The sequence below is a fragment of the Balaenoptera acutorostrata genome, chromosome 8 (assembly GCF_949987535.1).
Source record: "Balaenoptera acutorostrata chromosome 8, mBalAcu1.1, whole genome shotgun sequence".
Classification (NCBI taxonomy): domain Eukaryota; kingdom Metazoa; phylum Chordata; class Mammalia; order Artiodactyla; family Balaenopteridae; genus Balaenoptera; species Balaenoptera acutorostrata.
This window is the reverse complement of record NC_080071.1, coordinates 45,824,837-45,848,579: the sequence shown is the minus strand read 5'-3', so window position 1 is coordinate 45,848,579 and position 23,743 is coordinate 45,824,837. Positions and strand designations below refer to the sequence as shown.

The following is a 23,743-nucleotide window of genomic DNA, read 5'->3' as shown; positions in this document are numbered from 1 at the left end:
TAATGAAAGATCAGAAAGATAAATTAAGGAAACAATCCCATTTACCATCACATCAAGACAAATAAAATACCTAGGAATAAACCTACCCAAGGAGGCAAATGCTTGTACTCAGAATAAGTACTGAGTTTAAGCTACTGACAAAAGAAATCAAAGATGACACAAACAAATGGAGAGATATACCATGTTCCTGGATTGGAAGAATCAATATTGTGAAAATGACTATACTACCCAAAGTAATCTACAGATTCAATGCAATCCCTATCAAATTACCAATGACATTTTTGACAGAATTAGAACAAATATTTTTACAATTTGTATGGAAACACGAAAGACCCTGAATAGCCAAAGCAATCTTGAGAAAGAAAAATGGAGCTGGAGTAATCATACTCCCTGATGTCAGGCTATACTGCAAAGCCACAGTAATCAAAACAGTATGGTACTGGCACAAAAAAAGAAATATAGATCAGTGGAACAGGATAGAAAGCCCAGAAATAAACCCACGCACCTGTGGTCACCTAACCTATGGCAAAGGAGGCAAGAATATACAATGGAGAAAAGACAGTCTTTTTAATAAGTGGTGCTGTGAAACCATAAACAAAATGAAATGACAACCTACAGAATGGGAGAAAATATCTGCAAATGATGCGACCAACAAGGGGTTAATTTCCAAAATATACAGACAGCTCTTGCAGCTCAGTATCAAAAGCACGAACAACCCAATCAAAAAATGGGCATAAGATCTAAATAGACATTTCTCCAAAGAAAACATGTCAATGGCCAAATAGCACATGGAAATATGCTCAACCTCACTAATTATTAGAGGAATGCAAATCAAAACTACATGAGGTATCACCTCACACTGGTCTGAGTGCCCATCATCAAAAAATCTGCAAACAATAAATGCTGGAGAGGAGGTGGAGAAAAGGGAACCCTCTTGCACTGTTGATGGGAATGTAAACTGGTACAGCCACTATGGAGAACAGTATGGATGTTCCTTAAAAAACTAAAAATAGATTTACCATATGATCCAGCAATCCCACTCCTGGGCATATATCTGGAGAAAAACATAGTTCAAAAAGATACATGCACCCCAATGTTCACTGCAGCACTGTTTACAATAGTCAGGACCTGGAAACAACATAAATGTCCATAACAGAGGAATGGATAAAGAAGATGTGGTACATATATACAATGGAATATTCTCAGCCATAAAAAAGAACAAAATAATGCCATTTGCAGCAACATGTATGGACCTAGAGATTGTCATACTGAGTGAAGTCAGACAGAGAAAGACAAATATCATATGATATCACTTATATGTGGGATCTAGAAAAAAAAGGTACAAATGAACTTATTTACAAAACAAAAAGTCAGATGTAGAAAACAAACTTGTGATTACTATGGGGTAAAGGGGGGAAGGGATAAATTGAGAGAATTGGATTGACATATACATACTATATTTATATACACAGTGTGTGTATATATATATGGATAACTATACATATATATAAAATAGATAACTAATAAGGACATACTGTATATGACAGGGAACTCTACTCAGTACTCTGTAATGTATAATGGCCTATATGGGAAAAGAATCTAAAAAAGAGTGGATATATGTATATGTATAACTGACTCACTCTGCTGTACACCTGAAACTAACACAGTATTTTAAATCAACTATACTCTAGTAAAAATTAAAAAAGAAAAAAAAAGTTCTCAGGCAAACAGTTATTCATGTGGGGAGGAAGGCAAGGGAGATAACGGTTTTACACTGAGAGGACCTGAAGGGGAGCTCTACTGGTAGACTGGTTTGCTGTAGGTCCTGAAGGTAAGAAAGGGCTACAAATTATACCTGAGGGGAGGTACAGGAAGTTTCTCTTAACAGAGGGTTATTTATGATTCTATTCATCCTGTTCCCCTTATGCAGAAATAATTGTGGTTTCCTCTACTTGCTGATTTCCTGCTAATACATAGGCCTAACAGCTAAGGTCATAAAAAAACGCATGACCAAGTAGAGAAAATTAAAAACTCACTTAAGAGGAACCCAGCAATCATAGGGCTGAGAACTACATGTGACATTGTCAAAAGCAAAACTGATGAAAGACTCAAGCTATGCCCATTCACTGCATATTGCCTATGGCTGATTTCCAGCTACAGGGGCAGAGTTGAATAGTTGCAATAGAAACTTCATGGCTGGCCAATGCATGAATTAAAACCTTAGGTCTCTCAAATAAAGAATAGACATTTTTTTGGTATATCTGTGGAACATTAAAAAATATCGATACATATTTGGCCACGAAGAAAACTTAACTTCAAGGAAGAGAGGCTTAAAGGCTATATTTTCTGATACTAATTCAAAGAAATTAAAAATAAGAATGTTACCAAAATTATTTATTAGAAATTTAAAAATATACACAGATACCTGTTTTGAAAGAGAATTTAAGAGGGGAAGTAAAATCTATGTGTAAACCAATAAAAAACAGAACAATTTACATCAAAATCTACAGTTGTGAGCTACACTCACAGGAAAATGTTTAGCATAGAGGGTATTATTAGAATAGAATAAAAAACAAAACAAAATTCCACAGTTTTGGAAGACAGAGTTAATAGCTTGGCTGGGAATGCTCTGTCCTTATCTCTATGGAAAAATGGATGTTTGACTTTGACTTTTTTATTAAACTTACTTTTTGCTTACTTATTTTTTTAATTAAATTACAATTGATTTACAATATTTCCTTAGCTTCAGGTGTATAGTAATTTAGTTATATATATATTTTCAGATTATATTCCATTATAGATTATAAAATACTGAATTTAATTCTTCATGCTAAACAGTAAATCCTTGTTGCTTATGTATTTTATGTATAGTAGTTTGTATCTGTTAATCCCATACTCCTCTCATTTGTCTCTCCTTCCCTCTTCTCCCCTTTGGAAACCATATATTTGTTTTCTATCTCTGTGTGACTGTTGTAGTTTTGTATATAGAAGTGCTTCTGCTGTATCCCATAGATTTTGTATGGTTGTGAGTTCTTTTTTGTTTATCTTGAGTTATTTTCTGATGTCTTCTTTGATTTCATCATTGACCTATTGGTTTTTTAGTATCATGTTGTTTAGTCTCCATTAGTGTTCATTCTTTTCCCATTTTTCTTTCTATGGTTGATTTCTGGTTTCATACTCTTGTGGTCAGAAAAGGTGCTTGAAATAATATCTAACCTCTCAAATTTGTTGGAGCTTGTTTGGTTACCTTAGTATATGGTCTGTTCTAGAGCTTTCCACGCATGCTTGAGAAGAATGTGTAGTCTTTTTTTTTTTTTTTTGGATGTAGTATCCTGTAGATGTCAATTAAGTCAAACTTGTCTACTGTGTCAACGTAGGACCTCTGTTGCATTACTGATTTTCTGAGAAGAAAAATATCTGAAATAAACACCTTAGCTTTAACAGCTCAAGGAACTAATTGAAGAAGGACAAACTAAGCCCAAAGATAACAGATGGAAGGTAATAACAAAGATCAGAGTAGAAATAAATAAAATAGAGACTAAAAAGAAAATAGGAAAGATTAATAAAAATAAGTACTTTTTAAAAAAGATTGACAAAATAGACAAACCTTTAGCTTGACTTAACAGGAAAAAAAAAGGGGAAAGACTCAAAACTAGAAATGAAAAAAGGAGACATTACAGTTGATACCACATAAAGTCAAAGGATAATAATAAACTACCATGAATAATTATATCCCAACAAATTAGATAACCTAGAAGAAATGGATAAATTCTTAGAAACATCCAACCTACCAAGATGGAATTATAAAGAAGTAGAATATCTGACAGACCAATTACTAATAAGGAGATTGAATCAGTAATCAAAAACCTTCCACACAGGGAACTATGTTCAATATCCTATGATAAACCGTAATGGAACATAATATAAAAAAAGAATGTATATATGTGTATAACTGAGTCACTCTGCTGTACAGAAGAGAGTGGCACAACACTGTAAATCAACTATAGTTCAATGAAAAAAATTAAAACCTTCCAGCAAAGAAAAGTCCAGGACCAGATGGTTTCACTGGTGAATTGACCAAACATTTAAAGATGAATTAATACAAATCCTTATCAAACTCTTCCCAAAAAAAAAAAAAAAAAAAAGCTATAGGCCAATATCCCTGATGAACATAGATGTAAAAATTCAAAACAAAATATTAGCAAACCAATTCAGTAGTACATTAAAAGAATCATATGCCAGGATCGGGTGGGATTTATCCCTGTGATGCAAGAATGGTTCAACATATGCAAGTGGTTAACTGTAATATACCACATTAACAAAATGAAGGCTAAAAATCATATGATCATCTCTAGATGCATAAAAAATATTTGACAAAATTTAGCACCATTTCATGATAGAAATTCTCAATAAATTGGGCATAGAATGAATGTTCCTCAACATAATAAAGACCATACAAGTCCCCAGCTAATATCATATTCAGTGGTGAAAAGCTGAAAACTTTTGCTCTAGGTCAGGAACAAGACAAGGATGCCAACTCTTGCCACTTTTATTCACACAGTACTGGAAGTCCTAGCCAGAGCAATTAGGCAAGAAAAAGAAATAAAATATAACTAAATCAGAAACAAAGCAGTAATATTATCTCTATTTACAGATGACATGATATTATAAAGAGAAAACCCTAAAGAATGCACCAAAAAAACTGTAGGAGCTAATAATTGAATTCAGTAAAGACATAGCATACAAAAATCAGTATATAAAAATCAGTTATGTGTCTGTACACTAATAACAAACTATCAGAAAAAGAAATTAACAAAATAATTCCATTTAGATAGCATCAAACAGAATAATATATTTAGGAATAAATCTAACAAAGGAGGTGAAAGACCTGTACACTGAAAACTACAGGACGTTGATGGAAGAAATTGAAGATACAAATAAACGGACAGATATGCCTTAACATGGATGGGAAGAATTAATATTGTTAAAGTGTCCAAATGTGATCTACTGATTTAATGCAGTCTATATCAAAATTCCAATGGTATCTTTCACAGAAATAGAACAGTCCTAGAATGTATATCAAACCATAATAGATTCTGAATAGCCAAAGCAATCTTGAGAAAGAAGAACAAAGCTAGAGGCATCACACTTCTTGATTTTAAACTAAATTACAGAGCTACAGTAATCAAAACAGCATAGTACTGGCACAGAGGTAGATGGGGGAGAGTAGAGAGCTCAGAAGTAAACCCATGCATATATGTATATGTATATATATACATTCAATTAACTTATAACAAAGGAGTCAGGAATATGCAATGCAGAAAGCATAGTGTTTTTAAAAAATAGTGTTGGGAAAACTGGACAACTGCATGCAAAAGAATGAAACTGGAGCCCTACCTTATACAGTACACGAAATTCAACTCAGAATAGATTAAAAACTTGAACGTAAGATCTGAAATTATAAAACTCTTAGAAGAAAACTAAGCCCCCTGACATTGGTCTTGGCAATGATTTTTTGGATTTGACAGCAAAACAAAGAAAATGAAAGCAAAAATAAATGGGATCACTTCAACTGAAAAGCTTTTGCACAGCAAAGAAAACCATAAACAAAATGAACAGACAATCCATGGAATGGGATAGAATAGTTGCAAACATCGTATCTGATATGTGGTTAACATCCAAAATACATAAGGATACAATTCAATAGCAAAAAACCCATAATACCCAATTAAAAAATGGGCAGAGAGACTGAACTGACATTTTCCAATTTAAACCTACAAATGGCCAACAGGTATGTGAAAAGGTGCTCAATATCAATAATCATCAAGAAAATGCAAATCAAAACTACAATAAGATATACATCCTAATAGGTGTGAGGTGATATAAAAAAGACAAGAGATAAATTCTGGTGAGGATGTGGGTTAAAGGGTACACATATACACTGTTGGTGAAAATGTAAAATAGTACAGCTATTCTGGAAAACAGTATGGAGGTTCCTCAGGAAATTAAAGATAGAACTACCATATGATCCAGCAACTCCACTTCCAGGTCTATACACACAAAAAATGAAATCATTATCTTAAAGAGATATCTGTACTACCATGGTCATTGCAGCATTATTCACAATAACCAAGGTATGGAAACAACGTCAGCGTCTGTTGATGAATGAATGCATAAAGAAAATATATTATCTAAACACACACACACACACACTCACCATCTGGGAAAACATGGATGAAGCTGGAGGGCATATTATGCTAGCTGAAATAAGTCACACAGAGACACAAATGCTGCAAGATTACACTTTTATGTGGAATCTTAAAAAAAATGTTGAACTCATAGAAACAGAGAGTAGAATGGTGGTTGCCAGGGGCTGGAATAAGAAGCAAATAGGGAGAAGCTGGTAAAAGGGTAAACCTTTTATATATAAGATGAACAAAGTCTGAGGATCTAATGTATAACATAGTGTCTGTAGTTGATAATACTGTACTGCATAATTGAAATCTGCTAACGGAATAGATCTTAAGTTTTCTCACAAAAAAATCAAAGAAATAACATTGGCTAGGAAAAGATTTCTTACACAGGACACAGAAATAACTCATCAAAAATAAATGGTAATTTGAATGATAATAACCTGTTCTTCAAAAGCCTTAATAAAAGAGAGAAAAGGCATATAGTGTGAGAATATATTACACCATTATATACAACAAAGGATTCATTATGCAGAATATTAAAAAAACCTGCTAACAAATTAGTAAGAAGCAGAGGCACAAACTCATAGAAAAATAGGTAACGGGCTTAAGTAGAACCTTCACAAAACGAGATATCCAAGTAGCCAATAAAGAAATGAAAATTCATTACTAATAAGAGAAATGTTAATTAAAACCTCAATAACATAACAATCTACTGGAATGGCTAAAATTAAAGACTATAATACCAAAGTGTTGAGATGGCTGGATATGAAATCACAAGAACTCTCATTAACTGCTGGTAAAACTTTAAATTGGTGAGACCCCTTCAGGAAACTCTTGAGCATTATCTACTAGTGTATATACATATCCAATGGCCAAGCAGTTTTATTCTTAGATATATATCCATAGAACACACTCACACACAAATGTGCTAGAAAGTTCATAAATATTACTCATAACAGTTCATATCTGGAAAATCCATATATCCATAAACAGAATAAATTGTATGTTCATAAAGTGGAATACTATATAACAATTAAAATGAATTACAATGACACACAAAAATAGTATGAAACTCAGAAACATAATATTGAGAGAGGCAGCCAGAAACAAAGCATACCTTGATTTCATTTATATATAAAGTTCAAAAACAGGCAGTACTAATCTATTGTGGTAGAAATCAAGAGAATGAAAAGGAGGCAGGATGTTTTGATTTGGAGGGAAAAGAATGAGTGTTTTTGCAGTGCAGATAATATTATTGTTCATATCAGGGGTTACATAGATTTGTGTGCTTTGTGATGATTTACTGAACACAAATTTGTATTTTCTGAATGCTTTTAATTTTAATTAAAAAATTAAAATATTAGTATTAGGATACGTACACAAGATATTATGAATAATGTTATGCTAATACATTTGGAAACTTAGGCAAATTGATAAATTTCTAGAAAAAGATAAATTACTAGACTAACAACTAAATGATCCTATATTTAAAAATGTTTAATTGTAATTAAGAACTATCTAACAGGGGCTTCCCTGGTGGCGCAGTGGTTGAGAATCTGCCTGCCAATGCAGGGGACACAGGTTCGAGCCCTGGTCTGGGAGGATCCCACATGCCGTGGAGCAACTGGGCCCGTGAGCCACAACTACTGAGCCTGCACGTCTGGAGCCTGTGCTCCGCAACAAGAGAGGCCACGACAGTGAGAGGCCCGCGCACCGCGATGAAGAGTGGCCCCCGCTCACCGCAACTAGAGAAAGCCCTCGCACAGAAACGAAGACCCAACACAGCCAAAAATAATAAATAAAAATTAATAAAAATTAAAAAAAAAAGAACTACCTAACAAAGTAACTCCTAGCCCAGATAGTGTCACCAGTAAATTCTATAAAATGTTTAAGGAAAAAATTACCCCAATATTCTACCTAGGTCTTCCAGAAGAAAATAAAGGATGGAACACTTATAAAGATAGTACAACCTTTATGTTAAAAAAGATATTATGAGAAGTGAAAATTATAGGCCAATTGCTGTTATGACTATATAAGGAAAAAATGTAAAACAAAACAAGCAGATTGGATCAAGGTGCATAGAAAAAGAATAATACATAACGATCAAATGATTATTATTTGAAGAAAAGTCTGTAGCAACATTTTAAAAAATGAACATAATTCATTAACAGAATAAAGGAGAAAAGTCATATAATCATCTCAGTAATTGTGAAACAAAAACAAAATCCAATTGAACAAAACTCAACATCCATTCATAATGAAAGATCTTAGCAGGGTAAGGATTTAAGACAACGTCCTTAATATGTTGAGACCTATAAAAAATAATCAGCAGGCATTCTGCTTAATTACAAAATGTTAAGTATTCTCTCTCAGATTGGGAACAAAAAGAATGTCTTATTCAACACACACTAATGATACTAGACAGTTTAAGAAGTCAAGAAAAATAGCTATAGGATTGGAAAGGAAGAAATAAAGCTGACATTTGTAGAAAACATTATTATATATGTAGAAAGTCTAAAATAATCTGTAGATAAATTATTAGTAATAATAATTGAGGTTACCCAGGTTTCTGACCAATATAGAAAACTTAGTTTTATTTCATCAGAGCATCAATAATTATAAAATACAAATTTAAAAGATATTCTTTAAAATATCATAAAAAATCAAGTTCCTAGGAATAAATCTAATGAAAAATATTTAAGACACAAAAGTATAAACATTAGTGAGAGAAATTAAAGGAAAGTTACGTATGTTCTTGGACTGGAAGATATAATACTTTAAAGATGTAATTCTCCTGAAACTGATCTCCAGATTAATGCCATTCCAATAAAAAAAATCCCAGTAAGATTTTTTTTTTTTTTTGGAACTCAACAAGCTCTTTTTAAAATCTATATGGAAAGGCAAAGGGCTAAGAATAGTCAACTAGTCAATAATCTAGCTGCTCTACTGGATATCAAGATTTACTACAAGGCTTTTGTAATTAGGACAGTGGAGTATTGGCTTGATAATAAGAAACTGCACAAATATACACAAATGGATATATAAACTATAATATTAGAAATCAAGATAATGACAGTATCTGTGGAGGAGAATATTGATTGGGAGTGAGTATAATGAGGCCTTCTGCTGGATTTCCAATGTTCTATTTCTCAATCTACATTGTGGTTTCATGGGTGTTTTGCTTTGTGATAATTCATTGAGCTGTATATTATTTTGTAGTCTTTTCTGATTATATGTTTTACTTCAGTTTAGAGAATATACAAAAATATAATATGACGAGTGTGATTTATTTCTGAAATGGGAAAATAGTATATGATAGAATCTATCAACATAATCCTTATAAATCAAAGAACATATCATGATTATATCAATAGGTACTAGAAAAGATTTTTCAAAAATTAATAATTTTATTTCATAAATAAAATTCATAATTTCATCTTCAGCCATAAGATAGGAAAAAACACTATTTAAAGATAATAAAGTATTATTTACCAAAACCAACAGCAAATATCCTAAATGGCAAAACACCAAAACTATTTCAAGTAAAACCCAGAATTTAACAGTCATATTGTTAACTACCATGCCACTTAATATTGGAAGTTCCAGTAACTATATTTAGACAGATTATTAAAATGAGTACAAACATTTGGGAATTTAAAAAATTCTCTCATGTAATTGTTTATTAATAAAAAATGAGATATTAGCAAAAATATTAAAATTAACAGGAGATTTTGGTAAGGTAATTGGATACAAGATGAAAAACTTTACAGTGTTTCTCTAGCATTAGGAATCTATTTATACATGAATGTGGGAACATATTTATAAAAGTGGCAAAAGTGATAAAATTACTTAGGAATAAACTTAAGCACAAAACCAATATTTATCCTGAATCACATATTTATGTGTCATATATATGTATATAATAAAACAATATTCAAGACAACTTCTAAACAAATAGAAAGGCATTCAATTCTCAAAGAAAGAGAACAATTAACATTAAAAAGTATCAATTTTCTCAAAATTGAAATAGAAAATTCCTTCTCATCCTTCATGTCTTAAGTATGACCTATTCTGTAAAGGCTTCTCTGAGGACCCCAGGCAGACCTAGGCACTGTCTTCTCTATATTTCTTCTGATTTGTACACACACCTACTTTCTTTATTGTACTTATCGTATTGGGTTGTGGTTATTGGCATGATTATCTCCTTACTACACTGTAACAGCCCTGGGTAAGAACCATGGGTTTTCTTTGTTCAGTCTTTAGCACCATACCTGGCATGAATCAGGAGCTCAATAAATGTTAGTTGAAAGAATGAATTAATAGACTGCACAATTTACTCAATAGCTGTTGCTGATGTTTACCTGATTCACAGAAGTAGCTTGGTCTCTTTGATCTTTCATTCCAATCAGCATTTATCTCCTTCTACATAATCCAAACAACAAAACAGACATTCTCAAAGGATTTTTTTTTTCCAGGATCTGAACATCAACTATTATTTATATATTTAAAATACAGAGATTTAAGATTCTGAGAACTCTTAAATGTCAATTTTTTAGAAATGCACACATTTTTGATGGTTATAGTACATCAATTATTTACAGAATTCAAAAGTTCAGTTATATTATAGGAGGGCCACAAGACTATGCACACATAAGGTAATTTGCTAAGACTCATGGGACTCAGAATACAGTTGTACTCACATCTAATATTTATTACAGTAAAAGGATACACTATAGGATAAATAAGGGGGAAAGACATAGGAGGAGTCTGGAAAAATCCATGCATAGTCTTCCTTATGTTCTCTCCCTCCTGTAAAAGGACACATTTGAACATGCTCTTTTCTCCAGCAATAAAAAATGCAGCAACATGTGTGCAATGTTTCAGCCTGAGAAATCCATTAGAAACTCAGCACTGAAGGTTTTTATTGAAGGCTGGTCATGAAGACATCCTCTGCCTAGTGCATATCTGAAATTCTAGCCCCCCAAAAGGAAATAAGATGTTCAGCAAAAATCACATTGTTTGCAGAATCTACGTACAGGCACCCACCCATTCAGTTAGGGAAATTTCCATATCGGTTAGGGAATGTTAGAAAAGCCAAGTTCCCAAACACTAGCCATAGGCCAATCTTGCAAGCAGGCCTCTACAAAGACAGCAGTCCCAAGCCTGCTATGTTAACTCTTTTCTGTACAATATTATTTATTGTTAAATTATCTTTGGAGGGCACTGATCAGTAAGGAAGTTAACTCAGTGGGACAAATGAATAGGTGTAATTTTTAACAAGGCTAAAAAAAGAATAAAAGACTAAGCAGAGCTGGAAGGCAGAGAGCAGATTCTCTGAATATATGAGGATTTGGCTCTCAGAGCAGAAAATCCAGTGCAATAGACTTTTTTTCTTTTGGCTGCACCATGTGCTTTGTGGGATCTTAGCTCCTAAACCAGGGATCGAACTCAGGCCCCCAGCAGTGAAAGTGCCAAGTCCTAACCACTGGACTGCCAGGGAATTCCTGCAATAGACTTTTTTATTCCCAGATCTGAGAGCTGAACACAGGCCACCAGAAATACATTTTCTGACAGTGGTAGGCTTTGTACAACATGTTGGAAACAGGATGATACTTATCATAATAAAATTCTCATAGTATTTATCATAATAAATTAGATATTTGTGGACATTTAATATTCATTTTAGAGAAATATGGATGGCAAATTTAAGAATACACATATTACTCAAAAAAGGTCAATAATAAAATTTATAGACAGTTTTTAAAGAAGTTTTTCATTTTTTTGTTGTTTTGGTTTGGTTTTTAGTACATGACATAGTCTTTGACATCTGTTGGGCAATATGAGGACTTTAAATGTCAGAGTTGTTAAGAAATTTCTTTTTCATGCTTAATGTGGATATTAACATAGTAGAACACTGAAACGTAAAATACTTGTTTATAATAAAACTGTGCTACAGAGAAGCATATTATAGTAAACACACTACATTTATGAGCTACGTATAATGTAGTCTGTCAATCATTATGCATTAGAGGACACAGAAGATGCCACTTTCTACCCTAATCAAATAGAATTCATTTGGAAAGAATTTAATAAATTTCCAGTTTACTGAAATCTCTTTCAAACCATGTTAACTTTTTAGCACAGTTGATACAGTTAACACTGTGTTACTAATGGAATGGAAGATGTGCTTTTGACTCCTATAATAGCAAGCTGGCAATGCACAGAGAAAAATATCTATATATCTATGTTATATTCAGAAGCCGCACCTGAATTTTTGCTGGTAACTTTTCAACAGCAAGTAACTGTTCACTGGTCAAAAGAAAATGGGGAGAGACGGTATGTCTGTCTCTGAACAATCCATCAGTACTAGTCAAAGCCCAATCAGAGAAGCCTAATTTGATACCTCCTCTGAAGGCTGCACGTATGTACTGTAAACAACATGTTGTAGCTTATATTTGGGAAGACTATCCTAGAGCTATTAAAATTTTATTATGGTATGATTAATTTCAGGGACTGAAGTTGTTCTGTATTGTCATTTCATGAGTGAATTTTTTATACCAATGATGATCATATGATTGTACTTCATTTATTGTTTGCATTTGGGGCAAAAGAAATATATACCTCATCCTTTGAAGGACCCACATAAGACTGTGAAGATCTCGGAAAATTTCTTGTAGCTGAATTCTGAGCTGAAATCTTTGAATCTTGAGCTGAGACATGTATCTCTCCTGGAGAAAGACGAGATACTTTTACATATGAAAAGATAATATTGCTGGAACAAGGGTGAATGTTAATGAATAGAACTGATCCAATGTTCTCCCTGCTGAGCTGCCACAATCACTGGAATACACCAATCAGGGATTTACCTGAGTTAAGGAAGTATCTCTAAGAATAACATGACCTTTTTTGATGTTTAGTGCCCACAAATTTCCAGTGTTCACCACTGCCCTCAGGAACAAGTCTGAGATTCTTAACCTCTGATCCTAATTTATTTAATATTATGCCAGCTTAATCCCTATAACTAACCACAAACCACTGGCAGATTTAACTGTTTGCATTTCACTCAGTCTGTGACGGAAAACCATTCACAACTTGAATAGGGGAATAACCAAAACTGTGTTGTAGAAAGATTGCTTTACACCAAAATGTAGGGTGGATTAAAAAGAGGAAGAAGAGGTTGGAGGAAGGTTACTGAAATAGTCAAGGATAGAGGAAAGAAAGGCAGCAGTTGTGGGAATGCAAAAGAGAGGGAAAGAGGAATGAAGGAGGTAGATTAGACAGAGAGTGGCAACTTTGGGATACAAAATTCAAGAAAGAGGAAGAGTCAAAGATAAGTCAAGTTTTGTGCCTGGGTAAAAACAGAAGGATCAAGAAGTTGAAAAATTTGATTTTTGTATTGAATTTGAGGTGGTCATTGGCCACTGGATGGAGGTGTCTAGTATCTTCTATGTGTGTATATAGGTTTTGCATGACAGTGTTTTTAGTGACTTCCAAAAATCTAACAAGGTGCAGAAAAACTTAGCTATTGTATATTCCACTCAAGGGGAGATGGGAAATAGGATGTATTGTCTGTGGGGAATAGATGCCAGTGCAGTATGAGGACCTTCCTGGGGATATTTCTCTGTATTATAAGCTACTGAACCATAGTATGTCAGTACCTTACTCTACCTATCACTATAAACAGCTACAGCAGAGACTCTAACTTTTCCACACTTCGCAAATTTCAAGTCATACTTATCAAGCAATCATTCAAACATATAGGCTAATTATAACATCAAAATTCAAAAACAGTTTTATACCATGCTTTATTTTCCAAAATAACCATGGTTTTTATAATCAGGTATAACAAGTAACTTGAGAAACCATATGGTGAAACCATAATTAGGTACTTAACAAACAACAGAACAATTATGAATGTTTTTTATTTTCTTACCTCTATTATCAAAAATACTTGATTTTTTATTTGTCTCTCCATCTTTCTATATGGTACAACATTAAAGATAAGAACATTCATTAGTAACTTCACTTCTGAAAGAGATTTTACCTTCTACCAATCAACCAAATTAATACAGATTTTCTTCCCTTTTATCTTCTAACTCTCTCATGAAAATTGTCTCAGGGACAATACTTATTACCAACCTCCTAGGACACCTTCCACAGGGATTTCAAATTTCACTAGTTCAAAATTGAGTTTAATATGCAGCCACGTACAAACTTTACCCTCTTCTAGTACTCCATATTTTGTTTAAAGACATGGTAATCTATTTAGTGGTTGGTTCTAAAATGTTTAGTCATTCAGTCTGTTTCAGGGAAATACAATCCAAACTATTCTAATCCAATCTAATGCTTTAAAAACACATTGCTTAGAATCAAAATAAAACTTATCATCCCAGACTCTCAATTTACTGTAATAACATTTTTGTATCTGTCTGCCCCATTAGACAATGAGTCCTCAAGGGGAAAGATTATGTCTTATTCTTCTTTGTATCCTATATGACCAATTTATTCATCTTCCCTTCCTTCAGGAAAAAGTCACAGGGCTTTGGCCAACAGTAGATGCTCAATAAATATTAGATATTGCAATTGCTAAATGTTTGTTTGGATTAGTTTCTGCTAATGAGAGTGAGTTTAGCACAAAGGTAACTCAACACGTCTAGAGAAAGGGATCAGTTCTCATGAATAGATCCTAATATCCCTAACCAATCCGTAACACGCTAGAGAGGGAGATGGTTCACAGAAGTAAAAGTTAACTAGATAAATTAATAATCACATACAGAAGCTTGAGACATAATTTCATACCTTTTGTTCAATATCATTATCTTGTACATCTGGCTGACAAACAACAGAAGGTACTGAGTTTTTGGCAACATTCTTTGAACTACTTAGAGACCGATGAATGGTGTTTACAAAGGGTCCTAAAAGTAAATGAAAGAAACAGTATATTTTTAAAAAGAACTCACTGAAGTATAATTTAATGGTTTAATTATAATTGTTTGGTTTAATTATAGTGGTTTAATTATAATTTAATTATAACTTAATTATTTAAATTGAACGGTTGCCTCAATTTAAAAATACATCTATAACTGTGAAGCCATCACTGCAACCAAAATAAAATTTCTAATACCCCTGAAAGTTTTCTCATCTACCTTTGTAATCCATTTATCTCTTTCTTCCCATCCTGAGACAACACTGCTCTGTACCTCTTACACAAGATTAATCTGAATTTTCTAGAATTTTATATGAATGGGATCATATAGTATGTGATATGTAGTATTTTTTGCCTGGCTTCTTTCACTCAGTATAGTATGTTTTAATAATTCATTCCTTTTTTAAAAAATTTCTGAGAAGTATTCCATTGTATGGATATGCTACCATTCTTTATCTATTCACCTGTTGTTTGGGTTGTTTCCAGTTTTGGCAACTTACAAATATTTATGAACTTACCTGCACAAGTGTTTGTGTGGGCATACTTTTTCATTTCTATTGGGTAAATACCTAGTAGTAGAATGGCTGGGTCATATGGTAGGTATATGTCTAACTTTTAAGAAATGCCAAACTGTTTTCCCAAGTGGTTGTACCATTTCATACCATTCAGCAGTGTGTCAGAGTTTTAATTCTCCCACATCCTTGTCAACACTTAGTAAGCAGAAGAAAGGAAATAAGTAAAGAACAAAGTGAAAAAGAAATAGAAAAACAAGAGGGAAAATAAACTAACAGTTGACTCCTTGAGAAGTTCAATAAAACTGATAAAGCCAGATTGATCAGGAAAAAGAGAAAACACAAATTTCCATCATCAGGGAAATTAGAGATAACAGCATAACAGTCTATAGATAATACTAAAAATAATAGATTATGAAAATGTATAGCAATAAATTAAACTTATATGAAAGGGACAGATTTTCCTCAAAAACAATCAGATCTCACTCATGAATAAATAGAAAATATGAAGAACCTCATATCTATTAAAGAAATGGAATATATAGTTAAAAACATTTCTACAAAGAAAACTCCAGGCTCAAAAGACTTTACTTCTGAATTACACAAAATACCAAAGGAAGAATTTACACTAATTCTACACAAGTTCATCCAGAAAATTGAAGAGGAGTAAACTCCTCTCCCAACTCATACTTTGAGACCAGAATCACTCAGATATAAAAATCATTACAAGACATTACAAGAAAAGAAAAACTCAGTCAATATCCTCATATGAATAAAGATGCAAAATCTATAAATAAATTGAATCTAACAATATACAATAAAAGATAATACATAATGAATAAGTGAGGCTTATTCCAAGAATGCAGGGTTAGTTTATCATTCAAAAATAAGCCAAAGTAACGTACCACAGTAAGAGAAAAGAGGAGGAAATGTAGACGATTATCTCAAAGATGAAAGGAAAAACATGATAAAATTCAACACCCATTCATGATGAAACTTCTTAGTGAATGAGGAGTATGAGGGTATGCCCTTCCTTTGATAAAAGCTATCTTCAAATCTCCAGAACTATATTCTAATTTATATTGATCACTTAGCCTTATATTTTAGAACAAGATCAGGATGTACACGATCACCATTTTGTTCAGCACTGTTCTGGAGGTCCTGGCCAGCAAGAAAAAGAAATGAAAGGTGAACCCAAATAAAATCCCAGCTGACTGTGTTGTAGAAATTGGAGAGCTGAAAAGATACATACATGCCAATGTTCACAGCACTGCTATTTACAATAGTCAAGACATGGAAATAACCAAGTGCCCATCAACAAATGATTGGCTTAAGAAGATGTGGTGTATCATGTATGTGTATACACACACACACAGAATATTATGCGACCATAAAAAATAATGAAATATTGCTGTTTGCAGTAACATGGATGGGCCTAGAGTATATTATGCTTAGTGTGTTAAGTCAGACACAGAAAGACAAATACTATATGATATCACTTATATGTGGAATCTAAAAAATAATACAAATGAATCTATACAAAACAGAAACGGACTCACAGACTTAGAAAACAAACTTAATGATTACCAAAGGGGAGAGGGAATAAGGAAGGGACAAATTAGTATGGGATTAATGGATACAAACTATATTCATAAAATAGATAAGCAACAAGGATTTACTGTATAGCACAGGGAATTACACTCAATATCTTGTAATAACCTATAATGGAATATAATCTGCCAAAAAAAAAACCCTGAATCATTATGCTGTACACCTGAAACTAATGCAATATTGTAAATCTACTATACTTCAATAAAAAAAAAAATTTCTATGGAAATGCAAAGGCCCTAGAACAACCAAGTCAACTTAGAAGAACAACAAATGTTGGAGAACTCAAACTGCCAAATTTTAAGACTTATTATAAAGCTACGGTAATTAAGAGAATGCTATTGAATATACTCACATAAGGACAAATAGACCAATAAAAGAAAAGAGCATGTCCAGAAATAGGTCCAACTATATATGATTACTTCATCTTCTCAAAGATACCAATGAAACTCATTGGTGTTGAAACAACTGAATGTGTACAAGATAAGCTTGGATAGTCCAGTCTTCTCAGATAGCAAGGAAGCTAACAAAAATCACTAGGGTTGTGTCAAAAAGGACTCGAGAGTTATCTTGAAGGGGCTCTCACTGGCCAGAGCTGTCACAATTTCAACATTAGTAAGCACAGTAATAGCAATTTTTAAGCGCATAAAATTTATATAAATCTGTGAATTCATAATGAAACAAAACTAATTGCTCACTGTTAGAAGATGCTACTGAAACAATTCATTATTTTGAAAACTAATAAATGATGGTAAAATATTAAGCATCAGCCTGCTTTTCTCAAGTATCCTGTATCACAATGTAACCAAACAGTAGTTGGGGGAAAGTTTCTTTTTATTAGAAATTTTCTAGCTAGTTTATGAAGAAGGAAAAATATCCCAATTTTGTAACCCATAATTAATTTGTGGATCAAGGCCTTGAACATAAATGGCTGCTAATATCACAAAGAGAAAGACAATGCAATATTATGAGTCTCCTGATGGAAAGATACACCATCATGTATGCATCAGTCTTGCTAAAGAAACTGAACCTGAAAGTGCACAGATTTAACTAATACTTTACAGGAAATACAGAAGAAATAACATATACCATATAGATGCAATCAGCAAAAATTCAGTCACTGAGGAGCTCAACAAGACAAGCAACTCAATTTCTTCAACAAATAAGCTAATTTTAAAGAAGAGGAGGGAGGGAAGGAGAGGAATATATGGAAGGAGAACCTATAGATTAAAAGACTCAAAAGACATACAAACTATCGCAGTATGTGTCAATGTAGATTCAAAGTAATGTCAAAATATTTTTGTGACATTTATGAGATTACTGGAAAGCTGAATTGTGATTAGATATTTGATTACATTAAGGAAATATTATTTGTGCAATGTGATCATGGTATTGTGCTTACGCATTAAAAAAATAATCCTTATTTTTTAGGTACATATTGATATGTTGATGGATGAAATAATATGTGTGGGATGTGCTTTAAAACAATATGGCAGCAGGGAGAAGTTGAGAGCATAGACAAAACAAAACTGTCCATGAGTTGCTGAAGTTGAAAGATAGGCACATAAGGATTCTGTTGGTTTTTGCTTATGTTTGAAATGTTTAATAAGGCTAAAAAAAGTCATTAACAAAATTATGGAAATATGTGCCACAAATAAGACAAAAGATTAATGTCTTTGCCATATCAAAGAGAACTCATAGAAATGAACCTCAAATAAAAAGTAACAAAATATACAAACTATAAGGAAAAATGTAAAATTTTATTATACTGAACTAAGAACTTCTGTACATCAAAAGATAAAAAGAGAATAGAAACAAATTACAAATTGGAAGAAGATATTGCTATACCATATATATGTATATAATAGAGTGTGTAACCAAAAAAATCTTTCAAATCTGTAAGAGAAAGAAAAATAACCCAATAAGAAAATGGAAAAGAGATTTGAAAAAACAATATCTCAGAAGAGGGAACATGACCCAGAAATCCCATATCGAGGCATATAACCCATAGAGAATCACCTGTCCATGAATACCAGGAGATATATATGTATAGAATGTTTGGTGAAATATTGTTCAAATGACAGATACCTCCACCAAAAGAAAAACATATTAAATTGTGGTATATTTACACAATGGGATATTCACACAATGGGATAGGATTAGTACTGAAAGGAAGTAAAATGTCAGACAATACATAGGTAAAACTTTTGAAATATAATGCTGAGTATAAAAAGCAAGTCACAAAACACTGTATACAATATCATATCAATTATATTAAAATATCTTAATAATGGTATCTATATCCATCAGAACCATGGAGAACAACAGTTTTAAAGTTTTTGGGGAAAAAAAATCCTGACAATTTATAATTCGATATCAAGGGTAAATAGTATCATTCAGGAATGAAGGTAAAATAAAAATACTCTCAGGTGAAGGAAAACTAAGATAATTCAGTGCCAGATAATTTGTTCTAAAAGAGATGCTAAGGGAAGTTCTACAGACTGAAGGAAAATGATACCAGAAAGAAATGTGGGACCAGAAACATCAGGAATTAACGGGCGACCAAAATGTTAATTATTTGAGTAAATATGATAGGCTGTTCTTCCCCTATTTAGTCATTTAAATGATGATCACTCTGAGTGGCTGTTTGGTATATGTAGATGTAATACATAAGATAATTATAACAAAGGGGAGAGGAGTAAGGAGACATATATAGTGGTAAGGTTTCCAAATTCTACATAAAGAGGTAGAATATCTAGTTAGGGTTGACTGTGATAAGCTAAGTAAGTACACTGTTACTTAGAAAAACCACTAAAAAATCTGTATAAAGAGACATAGTAAAAACAATAGCCATGGACAATTGGAAATCAAACTTTAAAAATACCATATACAACAGTACCAAAAATGAAGCACTTATGTATACATATAACACAACATATACAAGATTTCTATGCTGAAAACTACAAAACACTTATGAAAGAAATCAAGGACGACCTAAACATCCTTGATTGGAAGGACCCTGTGAAGCTTTCTTTCCCCCTTAAATCGATCTACACATTGATTTAATATACTTTATTCAAAAATCCTGGCATAATTTTTGCAGTAAAGCTGAGTATAAAATTTATACTCAGGTAAATGAATTAAAATATCCATAAAAATTTTGAAGAAAAATAAAGTTGCTGGAATTATACTACATTTTAATAACAAGCTACAGTAATCAAAGACAGTGCAATGTGGGCAAAGGGGGAGACACACTGATCAATCAGAAACAGAAAAAAGAAAATTAAAAGGCAAGTTACAGACTGAGAGAAAATATTTGCAAGTCACACACCTGAAAAATACTTATATTCAGAATATACAAATAACTCCCAAAACTCAACAGAGCAAAAAGCTTCAACAGATACTTCACCAGGCAGGATTTACAAAAGGCAAACAGCATATGAAAAGATATTCATCATCATTAGCCATCAGGCAAATACAAATGAAAACCACAATGAGATACCATTACATCTATTAGAATGACTAAAATAAAAACTACTGATAATACCAACAGTTACAAGGATGCATAGCAAATAGGGAATGCAAAATGCTATAGCCACTCTGGAAAACAGTTGGGCAATTCTTTATAAACTTAAACATATACAACAATTCCTTGTTCACACAAAAAGCTTAATGTATACTTCTCATCTTTCTATTCATAATCACCAAAATCTGGAAACAAGCAAATTTCCTTCAACTGATGTATGCATAAATAAACCTGGTACATACACACAATGGACTACTACTCAGCAATAAAAAGGAGTCAACTATTGACAAATGAAATAATTCGAAAGAATTTCAAAGGTATGCTGAGTGAAAGGAGCAATTATCAAAAGGTCAAATACCATATGATTCCATTTACAAGGCATTTTCCAAAGGAAAAAGAACTATAGTGATGGAGAACATATCAGTGGCTGCCTGGGCTTATTAGTGGGAGGGAAGATGGTGTGACTGCAAATGGACATTTTTTTTTTTTTTTTTTTTAATTTTATAGCTACTTTTATTTATTTATTTATTTATTTTTGGCTGTGTTGGGTCTTCGGTTCGTGCGAGGGCTTTCTCTAGTTGCGGCAAGTGGGGGCCACTCTTCATCGCGGTGCGGGGACCGCTCTTCATCACGGTGCGCGGGCCTTTCACTATCGCGGCCCCTCCCGTTGCGGGGCACAGGCTCCAGACGCGCAGGCTCAGTAGTTGTGGCTCACGGGCCCAACTGCTCCGTGGCATGTGGGATCTTCCCAGACCAGGGCTCGAACCCGTGTCCCCTGCATTAGCAGGCAGATTCTCAACCACTGCACCACCAGGGAAGCCCGCAAATGGACATTTTGGGGATGTTGTAAATGTTCTCACGTGATTGTGGTAGAGGTCATACAAATTCATATGTGTGTTAAAATTCATGCAATTATATAAAAAATTCCATTTTGCTTTAGGGTAATTTAAAAACCAAAATAAATTACCCCAGGATCTTTTTATGAGAATGAAAAAATACAGAGACAAGATCAGAAGCAGGAACTATAGAGAATTCTGGCCTCTGAACTCTGTTTGGATAGTTGCCAATTACGAAACGTGGGGGCAAACTGCCCATAAGAGTGTAAAGGTTGTGACACTGTATGGAGTTCATACTCAGTTCAGTGATGAGACGGAAACTAAGGAGGTTTGATTATGGTGAATGGGAAAGAGGGGTACTTTTAATATATAATGAATTGTGATATCACTACTGTACATTTCTAAAATTCACAAAAAACAAGAATGATTCACTTGCCAATCTCTTAGAGGGTAGAAATAGATCCTCTCCCCCCCCAGATATGTATTAATATAGTTTTAGAATTCATCTTTGTCTCCCAACTATGCTTAATTAAATTTATAGTTTTGATACCTGGACAACTGTCACAGATAGACTGGTACCTTAGTGAGGCTGAAAATCATATTTTCCATCTATCATCCTTTCCTCCAATAACACTGAGATTTTTTTGACATTAGTAAGACCAGTCTGGCCTGCATTCAACACTAGACTTTTAGAAGATCATTCTGCATGAGATAACTGCTTTAGAGACTGAGAATTTAGTTTTATTGTCTACATTTAGTAGATATGTGGCTGGTGTTGTCATAATTGTATGTGTTGTAAGTAACTCTTTGATATTTTATAAAAAAAATCTTTGGACTTTAAAAATGGGACCAAAAAATCTTTGGACTTTAAAAATCTTTCTTTGGTCTTTAAAGCTTAGAGCTGAATTAAGTAAACCTCAGTAGTCCTGAGTGGAAGACAGCCTCAGCTAAGGCAACCCTGTCTTATCCCAGAGACTTTATGAGACTAATCAAATTACACACTCATGGAAGGAAAGATTTTAAACTTTTTCTTTAGAATTTAACTGACAAAGACAAAGGGATTTAATTTTTATACTTTAATTTTTCCCTGGAAATTTAATATGGGAGAAGAATTCATATTGCTCAATTTTTAACAGTCTTATACTTTTGATAGTATATTATTTGGAGGATATTTATGCCGTTGTTTGGGTTCCTGGTCTAATCCAATGAGCTCTAATGGACAACATGAAGTAACATAGAATGATATAAATAAAGAAAGTGATATTTCACTGGGGTCCATAGTGGGTTGAGTGAATGTACATAAACTTAATTTCTGACTCAGAGTTTTTTTCTTTTTTTTTAACATCTTTATTAGCATATAATTGCTTTACATTGTTGTGTTAGTTGCTGCTGTATAACAAAGTGAGTCAGCTATACGTATACATATATCCCCATATCCCCTCCCTCTTGCGTTTCAGAGTTTTTAAAAATCATTTTGAGCAATATAAAAATTATCTTGCAATTTGTTACGTTCATGTATTTTTCATTCAGCAGCAATAGACCATTTAATTTGTCTAAAATGATGATAAGTTCAGAACACTAAATCTGTAACTTGAGATGAAATTCTGAAAGCAATAGAGGTTATATCATTGTTTGTAAGCATCACTCTAAATCTGTCATTTGACAACAAAGAACAGAGGAATTATCTGAATTTAAGCAAAAAAGGCCATCCAAATTCAGTCTTTCCCAAAAATAGTATTTAATATTTCTTATCACAATATTAAATTACCATATGCTCCTTTATTTGCTTTCTGGTCACGAACAGGATAAACTATCTTTATGTCATCATTACTCTTCTTTTTCTTCTTTGGAGAATAAGCTTAAAGAAATGCAACAAAACATTTATTTTTAATAATGATGATGACAGAATTACCCAAGACAGGCTCTCTTTTCATGCCCAATAGGAAGTGAGCCTACATGCTAATTTCTATTTAGGATTGTGGGGAGGTATTGGAGAAGATGGAGGAGTGCGAAAAATGATTACTCTTCAAATATTATCCCATCAAGTTAAAAGATAGAAGGACAGAATTTTCCTCTGACAGAGAGAAAAGCTATACCTGGCTCAACTGTAACACGCCATTTTGTCTTTGTAGGGATGGATA

At 33.1% G+C, this 23,743-nt stretch overlaps 1 protein-coding gene across 1 annotated transcript in view; it reads right to left on the bottom strand.

Moving 5' to 3' along the window:
* FSIP2 (fibrous sheath interacting protein 2) overlaps positions 1–23,743 on the bottom strand; it is a 126,941-nt gene that overhangs the window by 80,367 nt on the left and 22,831 nt on the right. Inside the window, exons 9-13 of the mRNA XM_057551396.1 lie at positions 23,371–23,460; positions 14,994–15,109; positions 14,128–14,173; positions 12,816–12,922; positions 10,556–10,616 (exon numbers count right to left, since the gene is read on the bottom strand). Coding sequence (XP_057407379.1) covers positions 10,556–10,616; positions 12,816–12,922; positions 14,128–14,173; positions 14,994–15,109; positions 23,371–23,460 — 420 coding nt within the window. The remainder of the gene's footprint in view (positions 1–10,555; positions 10,617–12,815; positions 12,923–14,127; positions 14,174–14,993; positions 15,110–23,370; positions 23,461–23,743) is intronic.